General features: G+C 55.9%; 1 protein-coding gene across 1 annotated transcript in view; it reads right to left on the reverse strand.

The window, feature by feature from the left end:
- The window catches only part of MROH2A (maestro heat like repeat family member 2A), a 49,101-nt gene that overhangs the window by 11,523 nt on the left and 10,350 nt on the right, over positions 1 to 27,228 (reverse strand). The window contains exons 10-32 of the mRNA XM_074297916.1: positions 26,240 to 26,353; positions 24,779 to 24,855; positions 23,727 to 23,846; positions 23,367 to 23,477; positions 21,761 to 21,905; positions 18,057 to 18,097; positions 17,548 to 17,689; positions 17,027 to 17,079; positions 15,662 to 15,769; positions 15,112 to 15,231; positions 14,353 to 14,475; positions 13,356 to 13,508; positions 13,069 to 13,173; positions 12,456 to 12,556; positions 10,282 to 10,390; positions 9,627 to 9,722; positions 9,138 to 9,242; positions 7,228 to 7,351; positions 5,414 to 5,529; positions 3,295 to 3,447; positions 3,027 to 3,181; positions 1,683 to 1,842; positions 1,368 to 1,561 (exon numbers count right to left, since the gene is read on the reverse strand). Of these exons, the coding sequence (XP_074154017.1) occupies positions 1,368 to 1,561; positions 1,683 to 1,842; positions 3,027 to 3,181; positions 3,295 to 3,447; positions 5,414 to 5,529; positions 7,228 to 7,351; positions 9,138 to 9,242; positions 9,627 to 9,722; positions 10,282 to 10,390; positions 12,456 to 12,556; positions 13,069 to 13,173; positions 13,356 to 13,508; positions 14,353 to 14,475; positions 15,112 to 15,231; positions 15,662 to 15,769; positions 17,027 to 17,079; positions 17,548 to 17,689; positions 18,057 to 18,097; positions 21,761 to 21,905; positions 23,367 to 23,477; positions 23,727 to 23,846; positions 24,779 to 24,855; positions 26,240 to 26,353 (2,725 nt within the window). The remainder of the gene's footprint in view (positions 1 to 1,367; positions 1,562 to 1,682; positions 1,843 to 3,026; positions 3,182 to 3,294; positions 3,448 to 5,413; positions 5,530 to 7,227; positions 7,352 to 9,137; positions 9,243 to 9,626; positions 9,723 to 10,281; positions 10,391 to 12,455; positions 12,557 to 13,068; positions 13,174 to 13,355; positions 13,509 to 14,352; positions 14,476 to 15,111; positions 15,232 to 15,661; positions 15,770 to 17,026; positions 17,080 to 17,547; positions 17,690 to 18,056; positions 18,098 to 21,760; positions 21,906 to 23,366; positions 23,478 to 23,726; positions 23,847 to 24,778; positions 24,856 to 26,239; positions 26,354 to 27,228) is intronic.

A 27,228-nucleotide genomic window follows, 5' to 3' on the forward strand; every position in this document is an offset into this window, starting at 1 on the left:
TAGGGCAGTAGGGAGCCATGGAGGTTTAGGGAGCAGGGAGGGTAGAGTTAGGGGCCCGAGAGCGGTCTGGCCCAGCTTCTGCCTCGGTGCCACAATCCTGCCGCAGCCGCTGGGTCAGGGAGCTCAGACTTTCTCAGAATATAGTCCATTGTTAAAACAGAAAGCGCTTCCTGCACTAACTGGAATCTGAGCCCCGCTGATTCCCTCCCCTGCTCTGCTCCTGGTCTCTGGGGCGAGGCAGTGGCAGGCACACACCGGCAGGGGGCACTTCCGCCATTCGCTGCCTCAGTCTCCTCACCTGTAAAAGGAGGGGCTGGACCCAATGGCCTGAGATCCCTTCCAGCTGTGACTGACCAGGGGTTTCACTGCCCCTCCCCCTTCGTTTTGCCCTCTATAAAGTGGGGATACTGCCTTGGGCTCCCTAGTGCTCCCAGTTGTCCTGTTCTTGGGAAGCTCCCAAAAGTGAGGCGCGCCTGGAAAAGTCCCCAGAAGGGGGAGGACAGGGGAGGGAAGGCAGCGGTCCGGCCCGTCTGGGTCTGCCCAAAGGGATGAGGGAGGGAGCCTCTCGCCCCCGGGTCTGCTCGCCTTGCCCACAGCCTCCAGCCTCTCCTCGCACACGGCCTCCACCCCGCGGGCCAGCCTGACCGCGGCCTCCGAGGCCCCCCAGGGCCTCTGGGCAGAGCCCGCCTCCGCCGCCCTCCCGGACGGCCCTCGCTGTCACTCCGGCCCCCTCCACACCCTCGTGCCTGGAACGCAGCTTTCTCAGTGCGGCCCGCTGCGGCCCGGGGAGGGGGGGGGGTGCGGGGCGGCCACACGCCCCTCCCCCCGTCTCCCCCACCCGCTCCCTCCAGCCTCGGGAGCCTGGGGCCGGCGCGAGGCGCCCTCTGTGGCCAGCTAGCTGAGTGGGACTGTCCTCGGGCCGAACCTCGGGCCTCGGGCTCACGGGGAGGGAACTGCCCGCCCTGGCGGGACTGGGGCTCCAACTGGAGTTTCGAACTCAGGGCACCGCTAACTAGAATTAACGGCCCGCAGCGGAAAGCTCATAGCCCCAGCCGCAGCCTCTGCCGGTCAGTTCGCTGCCTCCGGCCCAGCCTCAGCCTCCGCCCCCGCCCCCGCCTCAGCGGGTCAGTCCTCAGCCTCCGCCTCAGCTTCCGCCCCCATCTCAGCCTCCGCCTCCGCCCCCATCTCAGCCTCAGCCTCCGCCCCCATCTCAGCCTCAGCCTCCGCCCCCATCTCCGCCTCAGCCTCCGCCCCCATCTCAGCCTCACCCTCCGCCCCCATCTCCGCCTCACCCTCCGCCCCCATCTCCGCCTCAGCCTCCGCCCGCAGCCTCCGCCCCCGCCCCGCAGCCCCCGCCCCCGCAGTACCTCCGGGGCGTGATCTTGTTCTGCAGGTTGCCGGTCTGGATGACCCCCCAGGTGTCGGGGGGCAGCGCCGCCTGCCAGGGCCCCGAGCTGCTGCTCAGCTCCTGGAGCACGGTGCACGACAGCTCCGGGAAGATGTCCTGCAGCTTCTCCCTGCTGTCCATCGCCATGGTGATCTTGTGGAGGGCGCACACGGCCTGCGGACGGAGAGCGCCCCGCGTCCAGGCCCCCACCCCGCTGAGCGGCTCCCCTCCCCCCCAGCCCCCCGACCCGCTGAACGGCTCCCCGCCCCCCCCAGCCCCGCCCCCGCCCTCTCACGGTGATGGGGTCCACGGCCGCCAGGCGCCAGATGTCCTTCTTGGAGGTGGGGCTGCTCCGGGGACCTTTCTTCACCTGGATCCTGGCCATGAGAGCCTGGAGGATCTTTCGAGCAAAGGTAGCATCTTCTGCCAATGCCTCCCACAGCTCGGTGATGTTGCTGTAAGGGAAGCATCAGTGGCTCCCTAGGGCCAGCTAAGTGCTGCCGGCATTCAAAGCCTTCCGCCCATCAGCACTCCCCAGCTCCATCTCACATCCTCTCTCTCGTCCAACCCAACTGGACCGGGCACACACCGCTCTCGGCGCAGAGCCGGGCCTGGAGCCAGGAAGGCCCCGAGTCCAAAGTCGGCTGGTCACTTTTACCTGCCTCAGTTGCCTCAACTGTAAAATGGGGCTGCTCATGGCCCCAACCTCCCAGGGTGGTTGTGAGGATCAAATGAGATAAGATACCAGCACATAGTAGGATCTCACCTCTCCCAGTCCCCAAAGTCCAGCTCGGATGGCACCTCCTCCATGAAGCCTTCCCTGATCCTCCTTCCCCTTGGACCTTTCCTACAACTTTTCTTTGCCATCTCTCATGTGCCCATGGAGCACCCTCACCCTTCCCCGACAGGAACTTGGGTCTTAGCTGGGTGTCAGTCTCCTGGGCCTAGCGAAGTGCTCTGCACACAATAGGTCTTCAGTACATGTCAGGTGAGACCAGATGAAGTGCCATGAAATAAGCGACCTGGTCATGGTGGAGCCGAGATCTCCCCGAGGGCTGGCTGCGCGGGGCAGAGCCAGGATGCACCGGGGCTCGCCCGGGGTCAGCACCCTAACCTCCCCCCTTCCAAATCTCAACATCTGTGATTGGGTGAATCCCTATCCTGCTGCCAGTGGGACTCTGGACATTTTGGGGACCACCTTCCTCCTCTTTCCACGGATGGGGTGGACCCGGGGACCCCTTAAATCTACGGATGGTCTTAAGTAGGGCGGACTGTGAACTACGGTCAGCCGGAAGAGTGAGCCTCGAATCCCGAGGACTATGGCGGCGCGGTTTGGGTTTGGGCCTTCTGGGCCGCCCCTCTGCTCCCGCTGGAACAGGGTACTCCCGGGGAGGAGACTCCCTGCCCCGGTGCAGGCTGGCCCCTCCTCACTGACTAGCCTAGGGTCACCCAGTCAGGATGTGTCAGAGATGGGACCTGGCTCCATCTTTAAGATGGGAATCAATGAAGATTTCCTCCAACCTTATGGTTGTGTAGGTATATTTGCCCCCTGGCTGTCGCTAATAAAAATGGTTCGCTCTGGAGGCGGGAGGAAGGGCAGATCCAGGCCCAAGCCGCGGGGTCCCAGGCAGGGACGGACCTGTCCAGGGGCAGCGGCTGCCTCAGCAGGGAGGTGATGACAGTCTCCTGGTAGGAGTGAGCCAGCAAGAGGACAGCTTCCACCAGGGGGCGCCGCACATCTGGATGGAGCACGGAAGGCAGATGGGCCAAGATAGTGCTCAGAATCTCGGGCACCTGGAGAGGGAGGGACCAGGAACGTTTCTGAGAATCACAGTACCACCACTAAGGTGAAGGAGGCCCCACGGGGGCTGCCGCCCCCCCCCCCCGCACCCTCCCACCTCCTCTACCTTGTCTTCCAATTCATGCCCCCGCAGCCTGAGAATAGTGTTGAGCCACGTGACGGCGGCCTTGTCGTGGGCCAGGTTGGTGGCCCCCAGGCTCTCGCAGGTGCTCTGCAGAAGGATGAGGAGCTCTTCCCAGCGCACCTCCTTGCTGATCACCTGGGAGCAAAACAGGCCCCCTCCAGACCAAAGCAGAGGCCGGGATGGAGGCCGCAAGGACCTCCTCGGCCTCCCAGACCTGCGGGGGGAGCCCGAGGCTGGAGCGAGCCCAGAGCAGGGCTCCCTCCCTGGGAGGGCCAGTGGGGCTTTTTAATGCCTTTCATTATCCTCGGTGTCCTTTGGAGCCCCATGGATTTTGTTCTCAAATGCCTTCCAAGAAGGGGCAGTCACACAGACTGCATCCAGCTACCAAAGGGGGGGCCCCAAGATACAGGAACCAAGAACCCCTAGGGGAGAGGAGTGTGGAGGCCCACTCCCCCCAGACTCACTGGGGAAGGTCAGAAAACGGGGCCTGCAAGGAACCCCGGGGGCCGCCCAGAATCCTCACCGACAGCACAGTCCCAATGAATGGAAACCAGCTCAGTCCAGGCTGGGACGGAGCTCCTCTTGGGGAAGTCTTTCCCAGAATCGGGCCTAAACTGGCAGCTTGGGCCTAGAGCTGCGAGGCTCATGAGCCATGTGACAGCCCTTCACATAACTGGAAGGGCTCGCTCCAGCCCCTCCTCCTGCCCCTTCTCCTGAGCCTTCTCTCCAGGCTCAACATCCCTGTCTTTCAACTGATCCTCATACAGCACAGCCCCAGGGCCTTCCTCCGCACTGGTGGTGGCCTATGTACAACCTCTGGTTTTCCCAAGGTTCTTCCTAAAATGTGGCGCCCAGAACTCTGGCAGGGCCTGACCGAGGCCAGCGCCCTGGATCTGGACACTGTTGCCAGTGAACCCGCCAGTCCTCTAGGCAGACACGCCCCACGGCTGACTCCTCTGGAGCCCGCTCAGGCTATTTTCTGCGTCCCCACTAGGTGTCTTGATGCCCAGCCTAGAAGCGGGTACCTCACAAACAACTGGCTGGGAACAGAGCGGCCCTGGTGCCCTGGCACGGGGGGTGAAATCTCGGGCAGTGCCCTCCAGGCCCTCGGCCAGCAGGCCTCTGAGCTCCCCAGAGAGAAGCTCACCCCAAAGTTGGTGGTCGTGAGGGGAGAGGGCCAAGAGAACGGGGGGGAAGGGAAGGCCCTCTGGGGCTCCCCGCTGGTGTCCTGGCAGCTCGGGGCCTGACAGGAGTTCAGGGCCCTCAGACAGAGAGACCTCGAGCACCTGCTGGATGCGCAACCCTCGCCTCAGCTTCCTCATTGTGAAATGAAGTGATGTGTGTAAAGTGTTGGGTGAACCTGCATGTGCTAAATAAATCCTAACCAGTAATAGCTGTGGTGGCAAGAGTATGGTGGCGTTGGGGATGGGGATGGCAGGAGGAGTAATAGTAATCATGGTATGATAGTAACAGTAGCAATCTACTGGGTGGCAACAGTAATAATAGCAATCATAGTATAACTGTAGCAGTAATAGTGGTGGCAATGGTGGCGGCAATAGTAACAGTAGCAATAGAAATAGTAAGAGTAGCAGTACTACTACTGGTGGGGGCAATAATAGTAACCATAGTAATAGCACAAGTTAAAGAGTAAGGGTACTCCTAGTTAAGAGTAACGGTATTCCTAGTCGTGGTGGTAGTAATGGCAATAGTAACAGCAATAATAGTAATGGCACAGGAAAAGCAGGAGGAGGAAGAGGAACAAGTTTAGTAACGATTATAAATGTAATAGTTGTAGTAGGAATGGGAGGAGTAAAAGAGGAATGATCGTAATTGTAATAGGAAGAGTAGAGGAGGAGGAGGAGGAATGGTCGAGGTAGTTGTAGCAGTGACGGTAACAGCTCTAGTGCTGGCAGGGCTTGTGGCAGTGCCAGTAGTGTTCTTGGGAAGACCAAGGAGCTTGCCAGCGCCTCCGCCTGCCAGCACACAGGGATGGGGGGAGCTCCCAAGCGCTCACAATTAGGCTGGGGGGAGTCGGGGTCAGAGCTCCTCAGCACCGGTTCCCATCGGTCCAGACACCCCACAGAGCTCAGGCCTTAGTCACCTTGGCGATCTTGGAGGACAGGGAGTAAATCTTCTCCATGTCGGTGGTGGTCAGCTCCTCTTTGATGTCCAGCAGCAGCTTCTCAGTCACCGTGTCCTGTATGGACCAGGGCCGGGCTGCAGTTGGAAAGGACAATGATGGCACCAGATGGCAGGGTCTGCCCCATGGTGTCCCCACAAAAAGAGGACCAGCCTGTCGGGCACACAAAATGTGTCTACAAGGTTTGCGTGTTACCCCCAGCAGGGCTCTGCCCATCAGCATCCCCTCCCTGGAATCCCAGGTCCTAGGAGCGATTCATCTCCTGCTGTTCCTGCTTCCCTGAGTGCTCCACAGGCTCTCCTACCTCCTGAAACACTCCCAATATACTTATCTGTTGTATCCCCCACCCCCCAGGGGAAATCTAAGCTCATGGAGACCAGAGACTGATTCATATTTCTTCTAACACAGAGCCAGGCACATTAGGATGCTTAATTTTTGACTTATTTGTATTGCAACTGCCAAAATAAGCTGCAAAATGAGTTTGAAGGAACATGAGGTTAATTCTCAGCTTGCCTCTGAGATCAAAAAGAAGCACCTGATTTAGTCAAAATTCAAGTTAGGGGAGCATGGAATATTTGATCTGTCAGATCAATGGATGAAGACCAAGAGATAGAAAGTAGTATGGAATATAAATGGATCTTAATTTAAAAGTTTCTGCACAAATGAAACCAAAAGCCAAAATTAGAACAAGAAAAATGGAAATTTTTAAGGCCAGTTTCTCTGCAAAGTCATCTCCTAAATCAAATTTATAAGAGACTGTCATTCCCCAATTGATAAATGGTCAATGGATACGAACAGGCAAGAATTCAAAGTTATATGAAAAAACACTCTAAATTGTTATTGATTTACAGAACTGCAAATTAAAACTCTGCCATACCACTTCACACCCATAAGTTTGGCTAATATGACAGAAAAGGAAAGTGACAAATGATGGGGAGGATGTGGGAAAATTGAGACACAAATGGATCATTGGTGGAATTGTGAACCGATTCAACCAATTTTGAACTTTGCCAAAGAGGCTTTAACCCTGTTCATACATTTTGACCCAGAAATACAACTATTAGATCTGCATCCCAAAGAAATTAAAAAAGGAAAAAGGAAAGGGACCCATATATGCAAACATTGGTAGCAGCTCTTTTTGGGGTGGCAAAGAATTGGAAATTGAGGGGACGCCCATGAATTGGGGAATGGCTGAACAAGTTATATATGATTGTGATAGAATACTGTTGTGCTGTAGGAAATGAGCAGGATGCTCTCAGAAAAATCTGGGAAGACTTAACTGAACAGATGCAAAGAGAACAGAACCAAGGGAATATTATACACAGTAACAGCAATATCATACAATGACCAACTTGACTTAGTTTTTCTCAGTAATACAATGATTTAAGATAATTCCAAAGGCTTCATGATGAAAAATACTATCTACCTCCACAGAAAGAACTGATGGAGTCTAAATGCAGATAAAAGCATACTATTTTTCATGTGTTTGATCTTTCTCTTCCATAACATGACTAATATGTTTTGCATGATTGCACATATATAAATTATCAAATTGTGTGCCTTCTCAAGAGGGGAAGAGAGAATTTGAAATTTTTTTTAATGTTAAAAAATTCACATATAATTGAAAGGGGGAAATGAGGAGGGGATCCGTTAGCTTTAGATGTATCTTAGCAAGTTCCCTAAGGGTAGGGCCAACTTGCAACAATCCTTTGAATTGTCACTCACCACCCCCAGCAGCCCAAGCGTAGTTTCAGTGGACTGATTTCTTGTCTTACCCTGGAGGTCTAAAAGGCAGCAGATGACATCTATGGTGGCCTGTCGGGTCCTTACTTGGGAGTCACAGGTGTGTGGAGCCAGGAGTCCAATCAGAGTGCCAAACTGGCCAGATTTCAGGGGAATCTGTTTTTTAAGCAAAGGCAGACAACTGCACTGATTAGAACCTCTGTGTGTGAGTGTGTGTGTGTGTGCGTGTGTGTGTGTGTGTGTGTGAATTTCTGCTTATCTTGTCTCTCCCATTTCTGCCCATCTTTCTCTGTGACTGCCTCTGTCTTTATCTCTCTCCTCTCCTCTTCTCTCCCTGTGTATGCCTTTCTCCTCTCTTCTCTCTGCATGTGTCTTCCTCTCTTTATGTGTCTATCTCTGTCTCTCTCCTCTATGTCTCTATCTCTGAATCTCTCCTCTCTTCTCTCTCCATCTCTCTCTGTCTCTCTTCTTTTTGTATGTCTATTTTTCTCTTGTTTTCATTACATTCACTCCCAGAATCACACGTTAGCCTAGAGAGAGCTCAGTTTGATGCTGGAAAATTAAATTGCTTCTCCAAGGGAAGAGGGGCCCTGGGGATGTGGAGGCCGGTGCGGGTCTCTGACATGCCTCTGTTGGCTCGGTGGCTGTCAGAGGGTCTCCGGGTTTCGTTCTAAGGCGGGCTTCTGCAGGGCGAGGAGCGAGGGGGTTATGATTGTAGCGTAATAACAGGAGGCGATAAGAAAATGATTTTTAATGAGCAGATCTGCCATTTCATTGGCCTAGATCAGTGGTTCTCAAACTTTTATTCTCAGTATCTTTAGTCTATTAAAAATGACTGAGAGCTGTCCAAGGAGGTTTTGTTTATGTGGGTTATGTTTTGCCATATTAGAAGATCTCCTTTTGAGTTTGTGGACCCTCGGAAAGGGTTTCAGAGATGCACAGATGCTCTGGACCACTCTTTGAGAAGCACTGGCCTAGCGACTTCCAATGAAGAAACACCCTCTATTAACTCAGAGCGGTTCCTGATGGTCTCAGGGCGGCCTCGGCCCTGAGGGGTGAAGGACTCGACCAGGGTCACACAGAACCCAGAACAGAACAAGCCGCTGAGCGCTTAATACCCAACTCTCCAGGGGCCTCACACACTTTAAGCTTAATCTGTGTTACTGTTATTTTGTCTAATATCACTTTTTGAAGTGTTTTGAAGTTTAGAATCACCAAATCAACTCAAACTGGTTTGTAGCATAGTATTTGCTGGGTTTGAAGGTGGAATGTCCCCACCGAAAATGTAACCATCAGCTCTCCAGAGCTGTCAGCGCTGGCTCGGGCCAACCCTGGACTCGGGTCCTCTGCACTCCTGAGCCAGCCGTCCGGCCACTAGGCCCTGCTGACCCTCAAAAGAGCCCCCAAAGCTATTTTGAAAACATATCTCCCTATACAACCTTGGGCTGGGAAGCATGGGCCTGGATGGTTTGAAAGACAAGTCTGGGAGGCCTGAATTAGAGCCCGCTCTTGTCTCAGCTGCCTCATCTGCAGAATGGGCGCAACATTAGCCCCGACCTCTGAATGTGTAGGGGCTTGGCAAACCTTTTATGAGGTGTGAACCTGTAGCTAAGCCCCCAGGAACGGCTGGACTTGCGGCCGGGGGGACAGCTGCAGGGGAAACAGGAATACTTGGAGCAACGGAGACAGCCGGGGAGGATGGCCTCGACTGGGCGCACGTAGAGCTGCTCCCCCCTCAGACAGGGAGCGAGGTGGCCACGTGGGGGAGGCGGAGGCGGAGGCGGAGGCTCGAGGCCAGGCGTTAAGTGGGAAAATGACAGGAAATGCAGCAAGGGCGGAGGCCCAGCCCCCCAGCGAGCCCGGCCACCGTCCGGTCCCTCTGGGGCTGAGCCAGCGGTGGGGGCTCGTGCCGGGCCAGAGCCGAGGCCCCGCGGGCACTCACCAGGATGGTGACGCCCTCCCTGTAGACTTGCAGCAGATGAAGGCTCAGTATGACCGCTCTCTCCCGCTCCCAGTCCTTCTCTGAGTGTAACCACTTCTCAAGGAGCTGGAGGAGGCGTAGAGAGAGGTGAGAACGCGCTGCGGAGGGAGGTGAGAGTGTGGGAGGGAGGGGGGAGAGAGCGTGCTGGGGAGGGGGGAGAGAACGCCACAGAGGGAGGGAGGTGAGATCGAGCTGGGGAGGGGGGAGAGAACGCCACAGAGGGAGGGAGGTGAGAGTGTGGGAGGGAGGGGGGAGAGAGCGTGCTGGGGAGGGGGGAGAGAGCGCCACAGAGGGAGGGAGGTGAGAGCGAGCTGGGGAGGGGGGAGAGAGCGCCACAGAGGCCACGTTTAGCGGTTCTTGCCCCTGGAAGAGCGGGAGGGGGGAAGGAAGGAAGGAAGGGGTACGACTTCTTCAGTGCGCGAGGCCCTGGGCTTCCTGGGCGGCACTCACGTGGAAGGTCTCCTGGAGCCCCTTGGGGTCCATCTCCCTTTCCAGCAGGCTTTGCATCAGCCTCATCAGCGCCGTCATGGAGTTCTCGTACAGCATCTGAGAGCCAGAGAAGGGCAGCGGGGGTGGGGCGGCCGCGGGGAGACCCGCCCCCTCAGAGTCCCCGGCTCTGGCCGCTGCGGGAGGGGGGGAGGGGAAGCTTCCAGGGAAGCCCCCTCAGTGCTGCTGCAAGCACAGTCTCCTCCGCCCCCTTCGGACCCCCCCAGGAGCCGCGAATCGAAGCCCGTGGGGGCGGCGGAAGGCCGAAACATGAGCCAGGGCCGACCCTTAGCGTGTGGGTGCCGTGGTCAGGGAGGCGGGGGAAGCAGGCAGAGGGCCGCAGGGCCGCAGGGCCAGGGTCCCCGGAAGGCCCCTAGAGTCTGGGAGGCGCTGAGCCTGGGTCTGGGGCTGGGGGGGGGCCTCTCCCGGCAGGCCAGAGCGCCCGGACACGTGCCTCCCTTGAACCCGGGGCGTCTCAGGGCAGGGGCTGGGAGGGCCCCAAAGGGCTGGTCGCCAAGGTGGGCCGGGGCCCCGGGTCACCAAGGAGGTGCGGAGGAAGGGAGGGCGGGAGCGTTCGCTTCAGGACCTGGGTCAGCGCCAGCGTCCGGCAGGAGCCCACCTTGACCTGCTCGCTGTCTTCTTCGGGCGGAGGCAGAGGAAACACGCACTGCACGCTCCGCTCCATCAGCTCGTGGTTTTCCTCGAGGGTGAAAGGAGGCTTCAGCTTGCTGGGGAGAGCAAGGGACAGGAGGCTCCCGCTGGGACCCGCCCCTGGAGCCCGAGCCGGGGAGGCTGAAGGGAGCCCCACGGCCTCCGAGCCTCAACCAGCCCGGATCAGCTTGAACACCTGCGGGGTGAGCTCCCTGAGGGGGCCCAGGCTTCGCTGGCCCAGCCCTTGGCAGCATACTGGCACATAGTAGGTGCTTCACAAGTGCCCAGTGGCTGCCTGACTGCAGAGGCAAGGATGGAGTCACCCTACCCTCACACACTGAGATTCTAAGGACGCTCAGAGCTGGAAGGAAATGGAGACCAGTTACCCAAGCTCTGGTTCTAGAACCTGAGAACTAGAGGCCATGTGATCTCCATCGGGTCCCCCTGCTGGCGAGGGGAGAATGCAGCCTAGAACCCAGATCCATAGCTCAGGAGGAGGAACACAGCCTAGAACCCAGATCCACAGCTAGTGAGAAGGAAAACAATAGTCTAGAAGGGACAGAGACAAACACACAGAAAGACAGACAGAGACACAGAGAGACAAAGAGACAGGCACAGAGACAAAGAGAGACAGAGACAAAGAGAGACAGAGACAAAGAGAGACAGAGACAAAGGACAAGTCAGGGACAGACAGGGCCAGAGGGACCAGAGGCAGACAGACCCATAGATAGGTGTTTGGGGGGAGGGGCCTCCAGCCACTGGGGCAGACAGCATCTGAGTCAGAGATGATGGACGGACACATGGACGGACAGACTGGGGGAAGGGCGCATTTGCCCCATTGCTCAATGAGCTTGCTAAGAGCCAGGTCACCACTGAGTAAGGCTGACCGGCCCTCCCCTGGAGGAGAGCAGCGGGGGGACAGGACCCAAATATGGAGGGTGACGGGGACAGGGAGGAGCTGGCAGGAAAGCGGGGCTGCCGGAGCTCCGGCGAGCAGGGCCCTGACACACACGAGCTACTGCTCCTGCCCGTGGGCGCACACGCTCTGCCCAGTGACATCTCCTGCCCGCCTGCTCTGCCCAGCCAGCCACGGGCGGCTTGTCATATCGGGCCCCCAGGCCGAGGAGGGGGAAGGGTGTCCTCTGCGCCTTTGATGACGTCCCATGAAGTGGGCGCTTGGCACCCTGGCCAAGGGCAGGCAAGCACCAGCTGCACGCCACACAAGAGCCACCTGCCTCCGGCCCCAGCCGGCTCTGGCGCTTTCCCGGGGCCCTGGGGCCGCCGTCACCACGGCCCCCAGCAGCGTCCCCCCCACCCTGAGCCCTGGGGGGGGGGGGAGGTTGGTGCCCAGCCATTAAGGGCAGGACAGAGGAAGCCCTGTTTGTTCATTACCAGAAATGGCAGAGGTTTCCAGGGAATCAATTTGCCTGTTGTGACGGCAGCGCCTACGTCACGCTCGTGTCCAGGCATGTACCAAGTGAGCCCCGGAGAGCACGGCGAGCCCCAGGGGCCAGCCCGGGACCTTTCTCAAAGCACTACTCAAATGGGCAACAGAGCCATGGGAGGGGCCTGGGGTTCCAGACAAGCAGGACCTCCGCCCTGTGGGGGCCAGCTTCCCCCCTTTACGGACAGAGAAGAGCGGCCGGAGGGAAGGAACTTGCACCAGGAGCCAGAGAGAACGGGAGGCAAAGGGGGAAGAAGCTCTCCAGTTAGCGGGAGGACAGGCCGGCAGGGGCTCAAGGGTCTTCTGATTGAACTCTTGTATTTATTCAATGAGAGCCCCCCAAGGGACCAAATGGGCCCCGAGCCCCAGACACACGAAGCCTGAGCAGGCCGGTCCCCGGGGACACGGGGCATGAGCAGCCGGTGACTGGGCACATGGGGCCTGAATGGGCTCTGGGCCCTGGGCACATGAGGCATGAGCAGCTGGTCCCTGGGCAAACAGGGTTTAAATGGGCACCAGGACGAGGCCTCGCTCATCAAGAAGGCAGCTGGCTTGCCCCCCATGAGGCCAGGCTTGACTTCCCTTGGGCTGTCACTGCCGGTGGCACCTCCTCCTCCTCCCAATGGCCCAGCCACAAGATGGTTCCTGCCCTTCTCTGAGTCAGGGCGCCCCGGCGAAGGGCCCCAGGAGCAGCCCACCTGAGGTGCCAGAGCGCGGTCATGGTCAGGCAGCGCACAGGGGACACCAGGGAGTCCAGAGGCTCCAACTTGAGGATGACCTGCCACACAATCAGGGAGCACTCTCGGTGAGCCTCACAGAGACCCCAAGGGACCAGCGCCATCACCTCTGAGGCTCAGGAGCGCGCCGGGGTTACAAGCACAAAGAACCAGGCAATCCCCCCTCAAAGTGAGCAGTCAGACTCCAAGGCCAGAGCTCTACCCAATTCTATGGAAAATCTGCCCCATGAGAAATCTGCCCCTCTCCCTTTGCCACAGCATCCCCAGTCCTAGGCCAGGCCCAGAAGGAGAGCCCCTCAAGGGTTGCTGATCCCCGGGGCTCTTGTGGGGGGCCGGTTTTGTGAATGCCCACAATAATGGTCTCACAGAGGAGGCCGGCCCCCCAGAAACACAGACCCCAGGTCCCAGACTCCAAGCCCCCTGCAGTCTAGAACCACACACACATACACAGACACTGCTACTCCAGGGCCCACGTCAGGGGCCCTGACTGGACTCCTCCCCGCCCATGCAGCCGGCCCAGCCCCCAGCGCCAGGCCCCGGCAGCCCCAGAACCGCTCACCATGAGGTTAGTGACGAGCTCGGGCTTGTAGGTGTACTCGAAGTCCACCTTGCCCAAGGCCTGGATGGCCACGCAGATCTGATTGATGCTCTGCACGAAGGCCAGCTTCAGAGAGACGTCCTGGGCACCCCGAGGGGGCAGGGGCAGAGAGCCAGGTCATGGTGGGAAAGCTGCAGGCCTCCCACAGGGCACAGCCAGACCCAGGGCCCCAGGCCTTCGGGGTTCACTGCAGCCCTCCTCCCTGCCTGAGCTGCCCCCCCGCAGGGCACAGACAGCCCCAGGCCCCAGGCCTCCGGGGTCACCTGGCAGCTGGTAGCATAGTGATGCAGGATCTTCTTGGTGATGTCCTTCTCCACGCGGCTCAGGAGCATCCGCGGATGGCAGTGGGCAGCCACGCTGCTGTACATCACCATGAGGGCACTCTTCACCACCTCCCTCCTCCAGGGATGGTCGCTCTGAAGGGGAGTGAAGGAACCTTGACCTCCCGGCCTCCTTCGAGTCCAGGCTGGCCACTTTACAGAGAGGGAAACTGAGGCCCCTAAGCACTAGGGTCCAGCTTCCGGCTCTCCATGGCTCAGCTGCCATTTTCCCCAGAATTCCTGGCTCTCCTCAGAGTCAGCTCAAAGGTACCGGAGACCCTAAACGCCCCCACCCCTAGTTACTGGGGCTTTAGTCCCTCCCCCAACAAAATGTCACCCATGGCACCTAGTTGGCATTGGTTTTCCCAGGCAGGAGAAGCTAGGTACTTCAGGAGAAAGGCCGGCTTGGAGCTGGAGCAGCGGGGGCCAGAGCCCACTTTTTTATTTCCTGTTTGTAGGACTGCAGGAGACCCCCAAACTTCCCCAGTCCTCAGCTCCCTCAGTGGCCAGCAACTGGATGCCCACTAAGGTCCCTTCCGAATATAAATCTGGGACTTTGTTGCCCGTGCCCCCCATCCCAGAATGGAGAAAAGCTCCTGGAGGCTGGAAGCCAGCACCAATATACAGCAGGTGCTCAATTAATGTACATTGAATAGAGTGGAATCAATAGCTTGAATCACTGAGGACATGGAGGAAGGGGTGGAGGAGTCTCTTGGATGCCCACAAGCAGGGCTTCCGGGCCATGGGGGAATCACCCTCCCATGTCTGCCCAACCCCGGGCCCAGGGGAGTCCCGAGTCAGCACAGATGTCAGGGAGCCCCTGGGCATCTCCTTGGGCAGAAAGCAGAGACAGACCCTCCCTCCAGCTTCTGAGCAGGCTCCCGTGGCCGGCCACGGCCTCTGGGTCCCCCGAGTGCGGCCTCCCACCCCAGACCCTCACCCTCCAGGCACTGATGTGCCAAGAATCCTCCGTCTCTTGAATTTTCTCTTCAAACTCTTGGAGCACGTGGAGCACCGTGACCACCTGGCCCCTGGCACAGAGCCCCAGGCAGAGGATGGCTCCCTGGAGGGGGGATGGAGGGAAGAGGAAGGGAGAACCGAGGCCCTCCTTTGGCCAGACGGGGTCCCTGGGTGACCGACTCCCCAGGGGAAGGGAAGGCCATGCTGGAAGGGCCCTGGCCAGGAGCCCCCGCTGTCTCTGGCCTGGAGAAACCCCCAGCACTCGAAGTGGGGGTCTTCCCCTTAGGCAGCCGGCCTTGAAAGCTGGGGCCCAATCCTTGCTCCCATCAAGCCTCTTAATGTGCCCTAAGACACGGGATCGCCCCGAAGCCGGTCAGACTGAGATCCATGCTGTTTGGGAGCAAGTTTGCCGAGCCTGGCAGGACCCCCCAAAGGCTTGTCTGTGGCCCCCCAAGGGAGGTGCTACCGCCCCGACACAGCCTGACCCGCCATGGGACGGCTCACCCTGCGGAACAGCATTCCCCACTCCCAAGCCCAGATCTGCCTGCAGCTTTTGCCCCTCTCTCTGAGGGGCCAGGCCGGGGTCTCCACTCCAGGCTGCACGTGCCCTCTGAGCTGGGGATGCGCTACTTCAGGGGCCCTCTCTGTCTGGCCGGCCATCCCTTCCGAGGGGGGGTGCCCACCCTCCCACGGGGTGCCGGAGGACAGCTGGGAAGGTGGGGGCAGCCGGAGGACTCACCTCACGGTCAAAGTCGTTCCCGTAGTCCGTCTTGTGCAGCAGCTCCATGAGCTGGGTCTCCACTTTGTCCGCCTCCTGGCCCGCAGCCAGGGTGAATCCCAGTGCCCGGTATAAGAAGGCCTGAAAGAGGCCGGGGAGAGGAAGGGGAACCCCTGAGGCTGATGCCCCCCAAGGATCTTCCAAGGAGGCTACATGGGAGCCAGATCCCAGAGGATGGGAAACTGAGGCCTAAAAAATCCCCAGAGAGCGAGGTCACACAGATTTCCTTGCGCCCCATTTGTCACTCCCCATTGTCACCACTCACTGCTAGGGCCTCTCATGGGGGGTAGACTATCTGAGCCAAAAAGGTCAATGATCCTTGGGGCCCAGGACCCTCTGAACCTGGCTATGAGAGGGGCTTCCACAGAAGGCACCCCCGCAGCTGAGGCTCCTGCAGGCAGGCAGGCCCAGGCCCTCATGTCCAAGACCCGGGGGAGCTGCAGGGTCCAGCCTGCACACTGCTCCGGCCCTTCCAAGCTCCTGGGGCGGGCCGAGTCCCGGCAGAGCCCACCTTCTCCACCGAGGGGCTCTCGTAGCTGACGATCTGGTGGTTCAGCTCCCGGCTCAGGCGCAGGCTCCATGTTGTCCCCTGAGTCCTTTTGAGGGAGTTCCTCAGAAACTACAAGATGGACGGCCGTGTCAGTCCGACCGCTGGCCAGGACCGGGCCCGGGACAGCCCTCAGTCACCTCGGCAGATGTAAAGGGCTGAAACTCTTGAGTCAATGCACTGAGGTGGGACAATCGAGCACTTGAGGTTAATTACTGATTGGACAATATAGGAATATGCTTGGAAAATGCCACCATCCTGTGCTGGCCCAATCATTGGGTGTATACAGAGAATTGTGGGAGGGACTAGGGGGTGCAGGGAGACTAGCCGGGGTCACTTTGAGGGAGACGAGGCGGTGAGATCCTGCACGGCCACTCTCTTACTTCTATCACTAAAGACCAAGAATAAAGACTTTTGCTTATCCTGACTCTGGCTGATTCTAAGATACTCAGGGTCCTAACGCAGTCGCCACAGGCGGACATCACGAGTGTGACCATCGGCCTGGGGAGATCCCAGTGTGGGAGATTAACTCCCCCAGGCCGCAGAATCCTGCGCCCCTCTCAGAAGGCCTGGGGGGCCTGAGAGCGCCTTCCCTACAGGTGGAAGATGGGCGCTGGAGCCCCGGCCCAACATCCCATCCCTCTGCCCGCCGCCCCAGCTGCCTCCGAGGACCCACAGCCACAGCGACGGGGACGGGGGTCTCAGCGTTCCCAAGTGCCCCAGACCGGCAAAGCCCCTTGTGGGCCTAATCCAAGGGGGCTCCCAACAGCCCGAGCTGACCCTGGCCCAGAGACTGGCCATCCTCACCCAAGGAGAGCAAGCTCGGAAGAGTGAGTAGGGGCAGGATTTGAACCTGGGCTCTCTGGGCTCCAAGCCCTGCACATGCCGTCAGGGGCAGAAAGGGCTTTGTTACCCCCCTCCTCAAAACTCTCTGATGTGCCCGAGGCAGCGAGTGAAGCCTCCTGGGAAACCCAGGGCCACAGGACATCTTGGGGAGGGGGGACAGAGAGAGAGAGAGAGAGAGAAAGGAAAGAGAGAGAGGGGAGAGACAGAGAGACAGAGAGACAGAGAGAGACAGAGAGAGAGAGAGAGAGAGAGAGAGAGAGAGAGAGAGAGAGACAGAGAGAGAGAGAGAGAGAGAGAGACAGAGAGAGAGAGAGAGAGAGACACCTCCAGAGGTCCTGGCTTCAAATCCTGACTACCCCTCACTGACCATATGACCCTCAGTTTCCTCATCTGTAACCTGGAGGGGCCGGCCTTCTTCTGGCTCTAGACACCCCCCACGCCCCTGGGCAAACCTTCCACCACCCGCCCCAGCCATCTGAGCACCTGGATGAGTTTGTCCTCCCAGGTCTTTTGGTTCCACGTATACTGCGTGTGCTCTGTGGAAAGAATGGAGCAAAGCCTGATGGGAGCGCCTTCCCTACCCCAGCAAGAAAAAGGAATGAGTAGCAAGCACTCATTAAGCACCTACTGCACGCACAGCCCCGCATCCCTAGCTTCTGCACCTTTGTACAGGTTGTGCCGGCTGTCTGGAATGCCCTCCCACTTCACCCTCACCCATGACCATCCCCCGTTTTCCCGCCACATTCATTTTGCTCCAGGAGGCCTTCCTGGCCCTTCTGGCTTTAAGGGCTGCTGCACCCCAGTCACCTCCTGTTTATTTGATTTATGTTTTGTATAGGTTTCTGAGCAAGTTAACAGGCAGTTATTAGGCACCTACTGTGTGCCTTGCACATAGGGGCACTTAATTCATGCTTATTGACCTCTGCAGGGGGCCAGCTATCAGCAGGACCTGCTTGAAGGAGGCCTGAGACTGCTTGCCTGTGGACAGACCCGCCGGGTCTCACCTTCCAAGTATTGGATCAGAGCAGGAATCTCCACTTCCCAGAGGTCCGCCATGGAGGGGGCGATGTTCTGGTGCAGGCTCTTGAGCAGCTGGAGCATGGCCACCCCACGCCCTTCGCCCTTGTAAGGGGCCGAGAGAAGCACCTGCAGGTGGGGGAGGGGGCAGAATCAGGCCCTTTGGGGGGATAACGAGGCCAGAGAGGGGCCTGGATGGGCCTGGGACCCACACAGACATTCCAGCTCTAAGCCAGGGAGGCAGCAAACCTATTCCATACCTCTTCCCTCCCTGAGCACTCAGCCACGTCCACCCCAAATGAGCCAAGGACATTGGAGAGGCCGCAGAGCCCATACATTCCCCTGCCAGGGTGGCTATGAATGGGGACACTCCCTGTGCTTCCTCACTATCCACTGCCCCCCCCCAGCAGCTCTGACAGGACCTTCTCTGGGGGGCCCAGAGACAAAGGCCCCCAATCCAGTCAGTGCCAGGGTCAGCAGAAGTCAGCCTACTCACCAGGAGCCGGGCCAGCAGCTTCTGAGGAGCAGGGAGTTCCACTGGAAAGAAAAGAAGATGACGTTCAGACCAGGGCCCGGCTCGGACCCAGGCAGGACAGGCAGTCCCCTGGGGGCTGCCAGGAGATCCATGCCTGTGGGTAACTTCATTTTAAATCTGCCAAAAGCCTTTCAGATGCCTGACCATAGCCCCAAACAGTACCAGAACTGGATTTATAGATTCACCCTAGACAGTACCAGAACTGGATTCATAGATTTATTCTAGACAGTACCAGAACCAGATTTATAGATTTATAGATTCACCCTAGACAGTACCAGAACCAGATTTATAGATTTATAGATTCACCCTAGACAGTACCAGAACCAGATTTATAGATTTATAGATTCATCCTAGACAGTACTAGAACCAGATTTATAGATTTATAAATTCACCCTAGACAGCACCAGAACCAGATTTATAGATTTATAGATTCATCCTAGACAGTACTAGAACCAGATTTATAGATTTATAGATTCACCCTAGACAGTACCAGAACCAGATTTATAGATTTATAGATTCACCCTAGACAGTACCAGAACCAGATTTATAGATTTATAGATTCACCCTAGACAGTACTAGAACTGGATTTATAGATTTATAGATTTGCCCTAGACAGGTACCAGAACCAGATTTATAGATTCATAAAAAAAAGCATCTACGTAGAGGAGAAGAAAGTAAAACTATCAACAATGAGATAAGCAAGAATTCAAAATCCCATAAGAGAAATGTGCATTAAAACATCTCAAAAGTGTCTCTTAATTCACATTAATTTGGTGAAGATGGGGAAAGTTAGAAAATTTCACTGTTGGAGGGACTCAGAAGCATAGAGGCAGCCCAAGCCACTGGGCCTGGGGTCAGAAAGCCAAGTTCAAAACTGCCTCAGGCACTTCTTAGCTGTCTAATCTTAAATCCCTTAACCCATTTGCCTCAGTTACCTCATCTGCAAAATGGGGATAATAGCAGGACCCACCTCCCAGGTTTAGATAAAATTTACCAAGCTCTTAGCATAGTGTTTGGCATATAGTAAGTGCTATATAAAAGTTATTATTATTGAACACACAAATCCACAGCTATGAAGTTCAACCATTCTGGAAAACAGTTGGGAATGACGTGAAAAAAAAAAAATGACCAAGCTTTCATACTCTTGAGCCAGGCCTGGAATCTCACTCCTGGGGGCATGTTCAGCAAGAGAAAGAAAAAAAAAAAAAAAAATCTCATGCAGAGTAGCCTTATTGGTAGGAGAAAAGTACTGGAAACAAATCAAGGTTCCAATCATTGGAGAACGGCTGAATAAATTAGAGTCCCTGAATGAAATGAAAGCGAGGAATGAGTGAATAAAAAGGCATTTAACAGAACATTATTATGCTTCAAGGAACAACAAAGATTTGGAGAGCGACGGGAACACTTGTGGGAAGCAAGACCAAGCCGGCAAGCAAAGCCAAGAAGCAAATGAAAAGCCAACATGCTCTTGTCCAGAATATTGTTACATCATGTTATTATAGGGTAAGTCCTCCACAACACACCCAGTACGCATGATATAGATAGCATATTATTGTGCATAACATATTATTATAAAAAGCTGAATGGGACTAGCGTTTCAAGATCCCAAAACCAAGGACAGATAGCATGGAAAATGGTGGTTCTGAGTTACTCAGTACTGAAAATGTGGCCTTCCTGTCAGGGTCATGGTGCACGCTGTCAATCTCACCTACAAGTGTGGTTTTGTTTCTCAGTTTTTATGGGAAGTTCTTAGCTACAGGGCAGGGTATGATTGGGAAGTGACTGATGTGTCAAAACAATATGGTATTAATAGAAGTAAATTTTCAAACCGCATCTCCCCTGCCACAGAATCCCCAAGTCTTGTATCTCACTGCAATCAGAGAAGAAAGGAAGATCTCCTTCAGAGATGAGAGCACCGGCCCACCCAGGAAGGGTGACTCGTCCAGTACCACAGCTTGGTTACGTGGCTGGCAATGTCCACCTTTGGGTCTGGGCTTCTCCAACTGTCCTCCAAACTCTAGGAAGCCTCTATCCTGCTTTTCAGCACGCATTCCCCCAGACTGAGCATCTTCTATTCACGCCTCCCAGAGAATCCTCATTTTTCCATTCAAGCCTCCCAGAGAATCCTCATTTTTCCATTCAAGCCTCCCAGAGAATCCTCATTTTTCCATTCAAGCCTCCCAGAGAATCCTCATTTTTCCATTCAAGCCTCCCAAAGAATCCTCATTTTTCCTTTCACGCCTCCCAAAGAATCCTCGTTTTTCCATTCAAGCCTCCCAAAGAATCCTCATTTTTCCATTCAAGCCTCCCAAAGAATCCTCATTTTTCCATTCAAGCCTCCCAAAGAATCCTCATTTTTCCATTCAAGCCTCCCAGAGAATCCTCATTTTTCCATTCAAGCCTCCCAAAGAATCCTCATTTTTCCTTTCACGCCTCCCAAAGAATCCTCGTTTTTCCATTCAAGCCTCCCAAAGAATCCTCATTTTTCCATTCAAGCCTCCCAAAGAATCCTCATTTTTCCATTCACAGCCCCCAAAGAATCCTCATTTTTCCATTCACGCCTCCCAAAGAATCCTCGTTTTTCCATTTATGCCTCCCAAAGAATCCTCATTTTTCCATTCACAGCCCCCAAAGAATCCTCATTTTTCCATTCAAGCCTCCCAGAGAATCCTCATTTTTCCATTCAAGCCTCCCAGAGAATCCTCATTTTTCCATTCAAGCCTCCCAGAGAATCCTCATTTTTCCATTCAAGCCTCCCAAAGAATCCTCATTTTTCCTTTCACGCCTCCCAAAGAATCCTCGTTTTTCCATTCAAGCCTCCCAAAGAATCCTCATTTTTCCTTTCACGCCTCCCAAAGAATCCTCGTTTTTCCATTCAAGCCTCCCAAAGAATCCTCATTTTTCCATTCAAGCCTCCCAAAGAATCCTCATTTTTCCATTCACAGCCCCCAAAGAATCCTCATTTTTCCATTCACGCCTCCCAAAGAATCCTCGTTTTTCCATTTATGCCTCCCAAAGAATCCTCATTTTTCCATTCACAGCCCCCAAAGAATCCTCATTTTTCCATTCAAGCCTCCCAGAGAATCCTCGTTTTTCCATTTATGCCTCCCAAAGAATCCTCGTTTTTCTATTCACGGCCCCCAAAGAATCCTCATTTTTCCATTTACGCCTCCCAAAGAAGCCTCGTTTTTCCATTCACGGCCCCCAAAGAATCTTCATTTTTCCATTCATGGCCCCCAAAGAATCCTCGTTTTTCTATTCACGGCCCCCAAAGAATCCTCACTTTTCTATTCAAGCCTCCCAAAAAAGCCTCGTTTTTCCATTGGCCCTGGCTACGTCCCAGGTGAGTGGTGGACCTCTCTCCTGGCCCAACTTCCTGTTTCTCTGAAATGAGTCATGCGGGCCTTGTGGCCCTCACACCTCCCTAGGCCTCTTCAGTGAGTCATCTGCAAAAGCTCGCTGCCTTTAGGGAGCCTGCTAGAACACACGGTTCACAATAGAAAAAAAAAATTAATACTGAAACATCCCGTAAATGACACAAACAGCATGCTTCTCCAACAGGGGCAGAGTGTATGTGTTAGCACAAGAGGAAGCAGCCCATTCCGAGCCTGCTGCACCATCAGCCAGGCCCCGGGAGCCCAAGGAAGCCAGCGTGGCTCACTGACCTTGTCCACGCCTGCCCACATTGGTGTTGGATTCTTTTTGCTGTCGCTGCCGCTCAGCCAGGTTGGTCAGGCTGATGCAGATGGGGGTGAGGGCCTCCGTGTATTCTGTCTCCATGATGTAACCCAAAAGTTTCAGCCAAAACTCCTGCAGGGTCAAAGAAGAGGGGGAAAGAAAGGGAGTCCGGGATTAGCCTCAGTTCATTGGCCTTAGAGTCCTGTCCAGAAGGGCTAGCAGTGAAAAGGATCCCAGAATTACACAAGACACAAAGGTGGATTCTGGGAAGAATAGGACAAAATGTTTGTTCTACAGGGGAGATAGCCTTACTTATTAAGGAGAGAAACGGGAAATCCCTTTATGAATCAAATCCCCTAGCCTGAAGGAACCACATCCTCAGCTGCAGAGGAGATGGCAGATAGGATTGTTCAGCCAGTGGAGAACAGGAGGGGGCACCCCAAGACTGGAGAAGCACCGGGTCGTCCTGATTCCAGAAAATGAAAGCTGCAAACTCTAGTCCAGCGAGCTTAAAACTTCAATTCCTGGCAAAGTTCTAAAGGTCCATGTGGCCACTGGCTACTTAGAAAGGGGATCGCTGATCCCAAGAAGCCAGCATGGCCGGGTCAAGGAGAACTCGGGCCCAGATGATCTTATTTCTTCTCTTTTTGCCGGCATTTCTGAGATGTCAAGAGAATACCATAGATGAAGTCCCCTCGAAGTTAGAAAAGACTGGATCAAGTTTCTCATGATAGTCTTGTGGGAAAGGAGAATTGTGGGCAAAGTGAGAGGTGCTGGGAACGCGTGGAAGGACTGCTCGTGTGGAACTGTGTTCTGTGTGACCTTATATGGATAAGGGGTGCTGTATTTCTCGTTTTCACAATGGGTGGGGAAGGGAGCAGAGGGAGGGAGGGAGGGAGGGAATTTGGAACTGAAAAGTAAAAGAAAATTTAAATTTAAAAAGGACATTAGTAAGAAGAGACTGTTAATGATTTGATGTCAGGTTGGGAGATCCCTGGCAGGGCGCCCCGGGGATCCGGGCCTGGCCCTATACTGTTTCACATTTCTGCCAATGCCTTAAAGACGGACATGGAGGGCACCCTTAGGAAATTCACATTTGGAAAGGGGAGTCAACATATAAGAATCAAAAAAAATCTTGTCAGGATGAAATATTGAGGATGGAGGAGGTCGTAGTCCCACTGTGTGCGGTCCTGGTTAAGACTACATTTGGAGGACTGGTTTGGGGCACCATTTTTGAGGAAATTCGCACTTTGGAGGGCAGAGAGAAGGGGAGACCCCCCAGGGTGAGTCGGAGCAGGCTTGGGGGGCTGGAGCAGTACGAGGCAGCAGTCTGCCTTGGGGTACTTGAAAGGCTGCTCTTGGAGAGAAAGATTGAGCCAACTGGGGCCCAGCTCTGTCCTGCCATAAGCCGGCCCGTGTGGTCAGCATCCTCTGCTCAGTTCTGCATTCGAGCCCTTTTGTCCCATTCCTGAATCGCTCTTTACCTTCCCAGCCCTCACTGCGTTCTCTCACAATCTAGGGCACACAGTAGGTGTTTGAGAAAGGTCTTGAAGCCTTAAGAAGGCTCCGTCTCCCCCGGGAGCGGTCACTCACGTTGATCACCCCGCTGACGGAGGCCGTGATGATCCTCACGGTGTCCATGGTGACCTTGTGAACCATCTTCTCCTCCAGGTCAGCCTGAGAGCAGCTCTCCTGGCGATTCATCTGAGCACGGAACATGCGGCCCAGCATCAGGGAGGGAGAACGCGCTGCTGAGCCTCCCACAGCCTCAGCCTCCCAGCCCGGGCTGGGCCACAAGGAGCCTCTGAGCCCCTGGAGCCCCGGCCCCAAGGCCTGACTCTTATGCTGACCTCTCGCCCCCAGGTGCACTGGACACAGGTGTGCACATGTGCACACACACACACCGAGTCAGCCTTCCGAGTCCCAGGGAAGCGGCTCCCCGCGGCCCCTTACCAGCTTGTAGGTGGACAGGATGAGCTGCAGGGAGACGTATCTCAGGCCCCAGCCCCTGACCCTCTCCTGGTAGCCGGAGATGGCCAGCTGCCCGATGACGCGCAGAATGGCCAGCTTCACCTGACGGAGGAGGAGAGGACGCGACCTAAGGGACAGGCCCCGGTCCGAAGCGCGGCCAGGCTGAGTCCCCGAGAGTCTGCTTAGCCTCCGGACTCCCAGAGCGCAAGGGCCGCGTCACTGAGTCTCCGCAGCCTGGAGGATGGAGCCCAGAGCTGGAGCCACAAGGCCGAGGTCACACGTTTCCCCTCTCAGGGCCTCAGTTTCCCAATCTGTCCTTGGATTGGACTTGGCATCCAGGCTGGGCCCTGGGAGCTTGTCCCCCTGGGGAACGGCTCTCCTCATGAGGCGGTTTTCCTCAAGTCAGACTCAGACCTGCCTCTGGAAGACCCGCCCACATCCTGCCAGAGCCTCCAGCTCCAAGCCCCCGATCCTGCAGGGCCCTTGTTGGTTAGCCCGGATGGAGGGGCTTCCTGTGCCAGGGCAAACACAGGCCTGGACAAAATAGGGCCCAACAAAGGACAATCCCCCCTTAGAGACACTCCCAGAGGCCAGTGGGACAGCAGGGCACGGGCGCCCCTCCTTGTCTGACCACCTCCCACAATCCCAGGGCCTCAGAATGGGGAGGGGCCTCGAAGGCCTTCACCCTCACCCAGTCTGACCGCGAGGTCCTCCCCGACCCCCACAAGAGGCCACTCGAGCTCTTCTTCAAGCCTCCCACCCCCAGCCAACCTGGGATCAGCTCTGGGCCCTCCCTTCTCCCCGGGCTTCACCTGAAGGACTCTGGTGGGAGCCAGATGAGTTGTCCTGGGTGGGCTAACCTGCCCAGAACCTTCACCAGACGTGAGCCTGCTCGCCCCACTCCGGAGGAGCTTCTTGGGGGTCACCAGGAAAGGGGGCCACCCCCTGGGCTTGGCCAAGCTGATGTCCGGCTGTGGGCCCTCTGACCAGCCCTCCCAGGCTCCCTCCCTCCCCTTCCCCTGCCCCCATCTCACCTTAGCTCGGGGGTCACAGAGAGCGTTTCTAACCACCTTGACGGCAAAGTGCAGGGTCCTGCTATTCATCTCAGGCACTAAAAGGGAGAGGCGCCCCAAGGGGAGCTGAGGAGTGGTGTCGAGGTCCTGCTGAGACCCCTCGGCCTCCCCTCCCCCTCCTGGCTGGAGCCACACCAGAAAGGGCCTCAGAGGCCTGTGGGACCTCAGGCACATCACTCAGCCCTGAGGCGGGTTGGCTTCCAGAGGTTAGACCTTGGGGCCCCTGTCAGCTTGAGCTAGCCCACACCAGGCCTCCTCTACCGGGAAGACCTCCTGGACCACTGCAGCCCACTTTCATCTTCTGACCTGCCCCAAACTCTGGAGTCCACCCCCTGCCCTTTGGCCTGGCAGGATGTGTCCCTGCAGCCCCACTCGGGGTCCCTGGTGGTCAGGGCTGCAGCTCATGGTCCTGTTTTATTAAATTAAACGATTTGTTGGAAACAATCCTGACGACCAATACCGCACTGGCTTAATTAATAAGTACAGATATTCAAATTCTTCTCAAGCCTAAATTTGGTCCAGGTTTAATTCCCTTCTGGATCAATCTTGGCCCCAGCCCCTAGCCAGAGCCCAGTGATGACCCAAAGGCCCCTCCCCCACTCAGTGATGACCCAAAGGCCCCTCCCCCACTCAGTGATGACCCAAAGGGCCCTCCCCCACTCAGTGATGACCCAAAGGACCCTCCCCCACTCAGTGATGACCCAAAGGCCCCTCCTCCACTCAGTGATGACCCAAAGGGCCCTCCCCCACTCAGTGATGACCCAAAGGGCCCCCCCCCCTCAATCGGTGATGACCTGAGCCCCTTCCAACCAGTGCACATTTTATCCCAGCCGGCAAGGCGCTGAGGTTATGATGAGTAAAAGTAACACTATTTTGACTGAGCGCTTTCATGGCTGCTTATTGATCTGTCGATGTATTGATCCTATGTATATTCCCCCGTTGCTGCCTCCTCCACTAGAATGTAAGCCCCTTAAAGAGGCGGGCTTGTTTCATTCTTTGTCTTTGTATTTCCAGAGGCTAGCCCAGTGCCTGGTACACAGTAGGTGCATATTTAGGGCTTATTGACTGATCATTGAATGGGTGTGGGGGAAACGTAGAGAGAATAGGGAAAGGTCAATAGAGGGGCAAAGCAGAGAGGTGGGGGCTACTGGAGCAAAATGCTGGGTGCAGAAGTGGCTGCTGTATACTTCTGCCAAATATGGGGGGGAAGCGAGGAGGGTGGAGAGAGCAGGGGGAGTAGGTCCAGAAAAGATTGTCATGAAACAAAACCACTGAAACGTATTTCTAACAAATGAGAAAGGGGCTACTGGAGGACTCACGGCCCGCCGGCTGCCCAGCAGCTCCCCTCAGGTGGGGATGGGCCGCCAGTGAGGGCTGAGCCCGGCCCAAGGCCTCTTGGACAGCCCCCTGGAGCCTACTCACCGTCAGCGCTGAGGACGGCGCGGAGCAGGGTCAGTGTCCCCACGCGGATGGCCTCCTTCCCCGTCTGCATTTGGTTACGGAAGAATTTCATCAGCTCATCGGGGTAGGAGCGAGCTGGGGAGGAGGGAGCAAGGAGGCGGGATGAGGGTCCGCAGACCCAGGGAGCCTCTCCACACTGGGGAAGGTCTGCTCTCTATGTGTCTGATTGTCTCTGTCTCTCTCTGTCTATGTCTCTCTGTTTCTGACTCTCTCTGTGAATGTCTCTGTCTCTCTGTCTCGCTCTTTCTTTGTCCCCATCTCTCATCTCTCTCTTATCGCTGCTCTTGTCACTGCTATCTTTCTGTCTCTCTGTCTCTTTCTTTGTCTCTGTTTCTGTCTCTCTCTCGCCCCCCTCTCTTTCTTCTCCACCTTCATTTTGTCTCATGTTTCTGGCTGACTCTGTCTCTCTGTGTCTCTAGCTCTGTATCTCTCTCTCTCTCCCACCTCTATTTGCCCCGCTTTCATCTCTCATCTCTCTCTGTCTCTCGCCTCTGATACCTCTCTATCTGTCTCTTTCCCTCCCCTTCCCCTTCTTCTCCCTTCTGATTTCAGGTCCTTCCTCTCCCCTTCCATGCACCCAGAGCTGGTTCCCCCAGCTCAGCCCCTCCTCACATGGGGACTCCCTCCTTCAGGGCACAGTCCTAGAGTTCCTGGGGCTCTAAGGACTGCAGGGGCCTTTCTTGGAAGAGCTCATAAAGGATTTTTAAAATCAAATAAGAGGAGGAAACAGCAAATACAGGAGAGAAAATAGGGTAATCGTAACTATGAATGTGAATGGGACCAACGCTCCCAAACGAACACAAACAGCAGAGGATTAAAAGTCAGAATCCTCTATATGCTGTTTACAAGAAACACATTTGTTATAGAGAAAAAGGCTGGAGAAAAAAAACAGGTGCAGCAATTCTGATCTCAGACAAAGCAAAAGCAAAAATGGATCCAATTAAAAGAGA

The sequence above is a fragment of the Sminthopsis crassicaudata genome, chromosome 3, assembly GCF_048593235.1.
Source record: "Sminthopsis crassicaudata isolate SCR6 chromosome 3, ASM4859323v1, whole genome shotgun sequence".
NCBI lineage: Eukaryota > Metazoa > Chordata > Mammalia > Dasyuromorphia > Dasyuridae > Sminthopsis > Sminthopsis crassicaudata.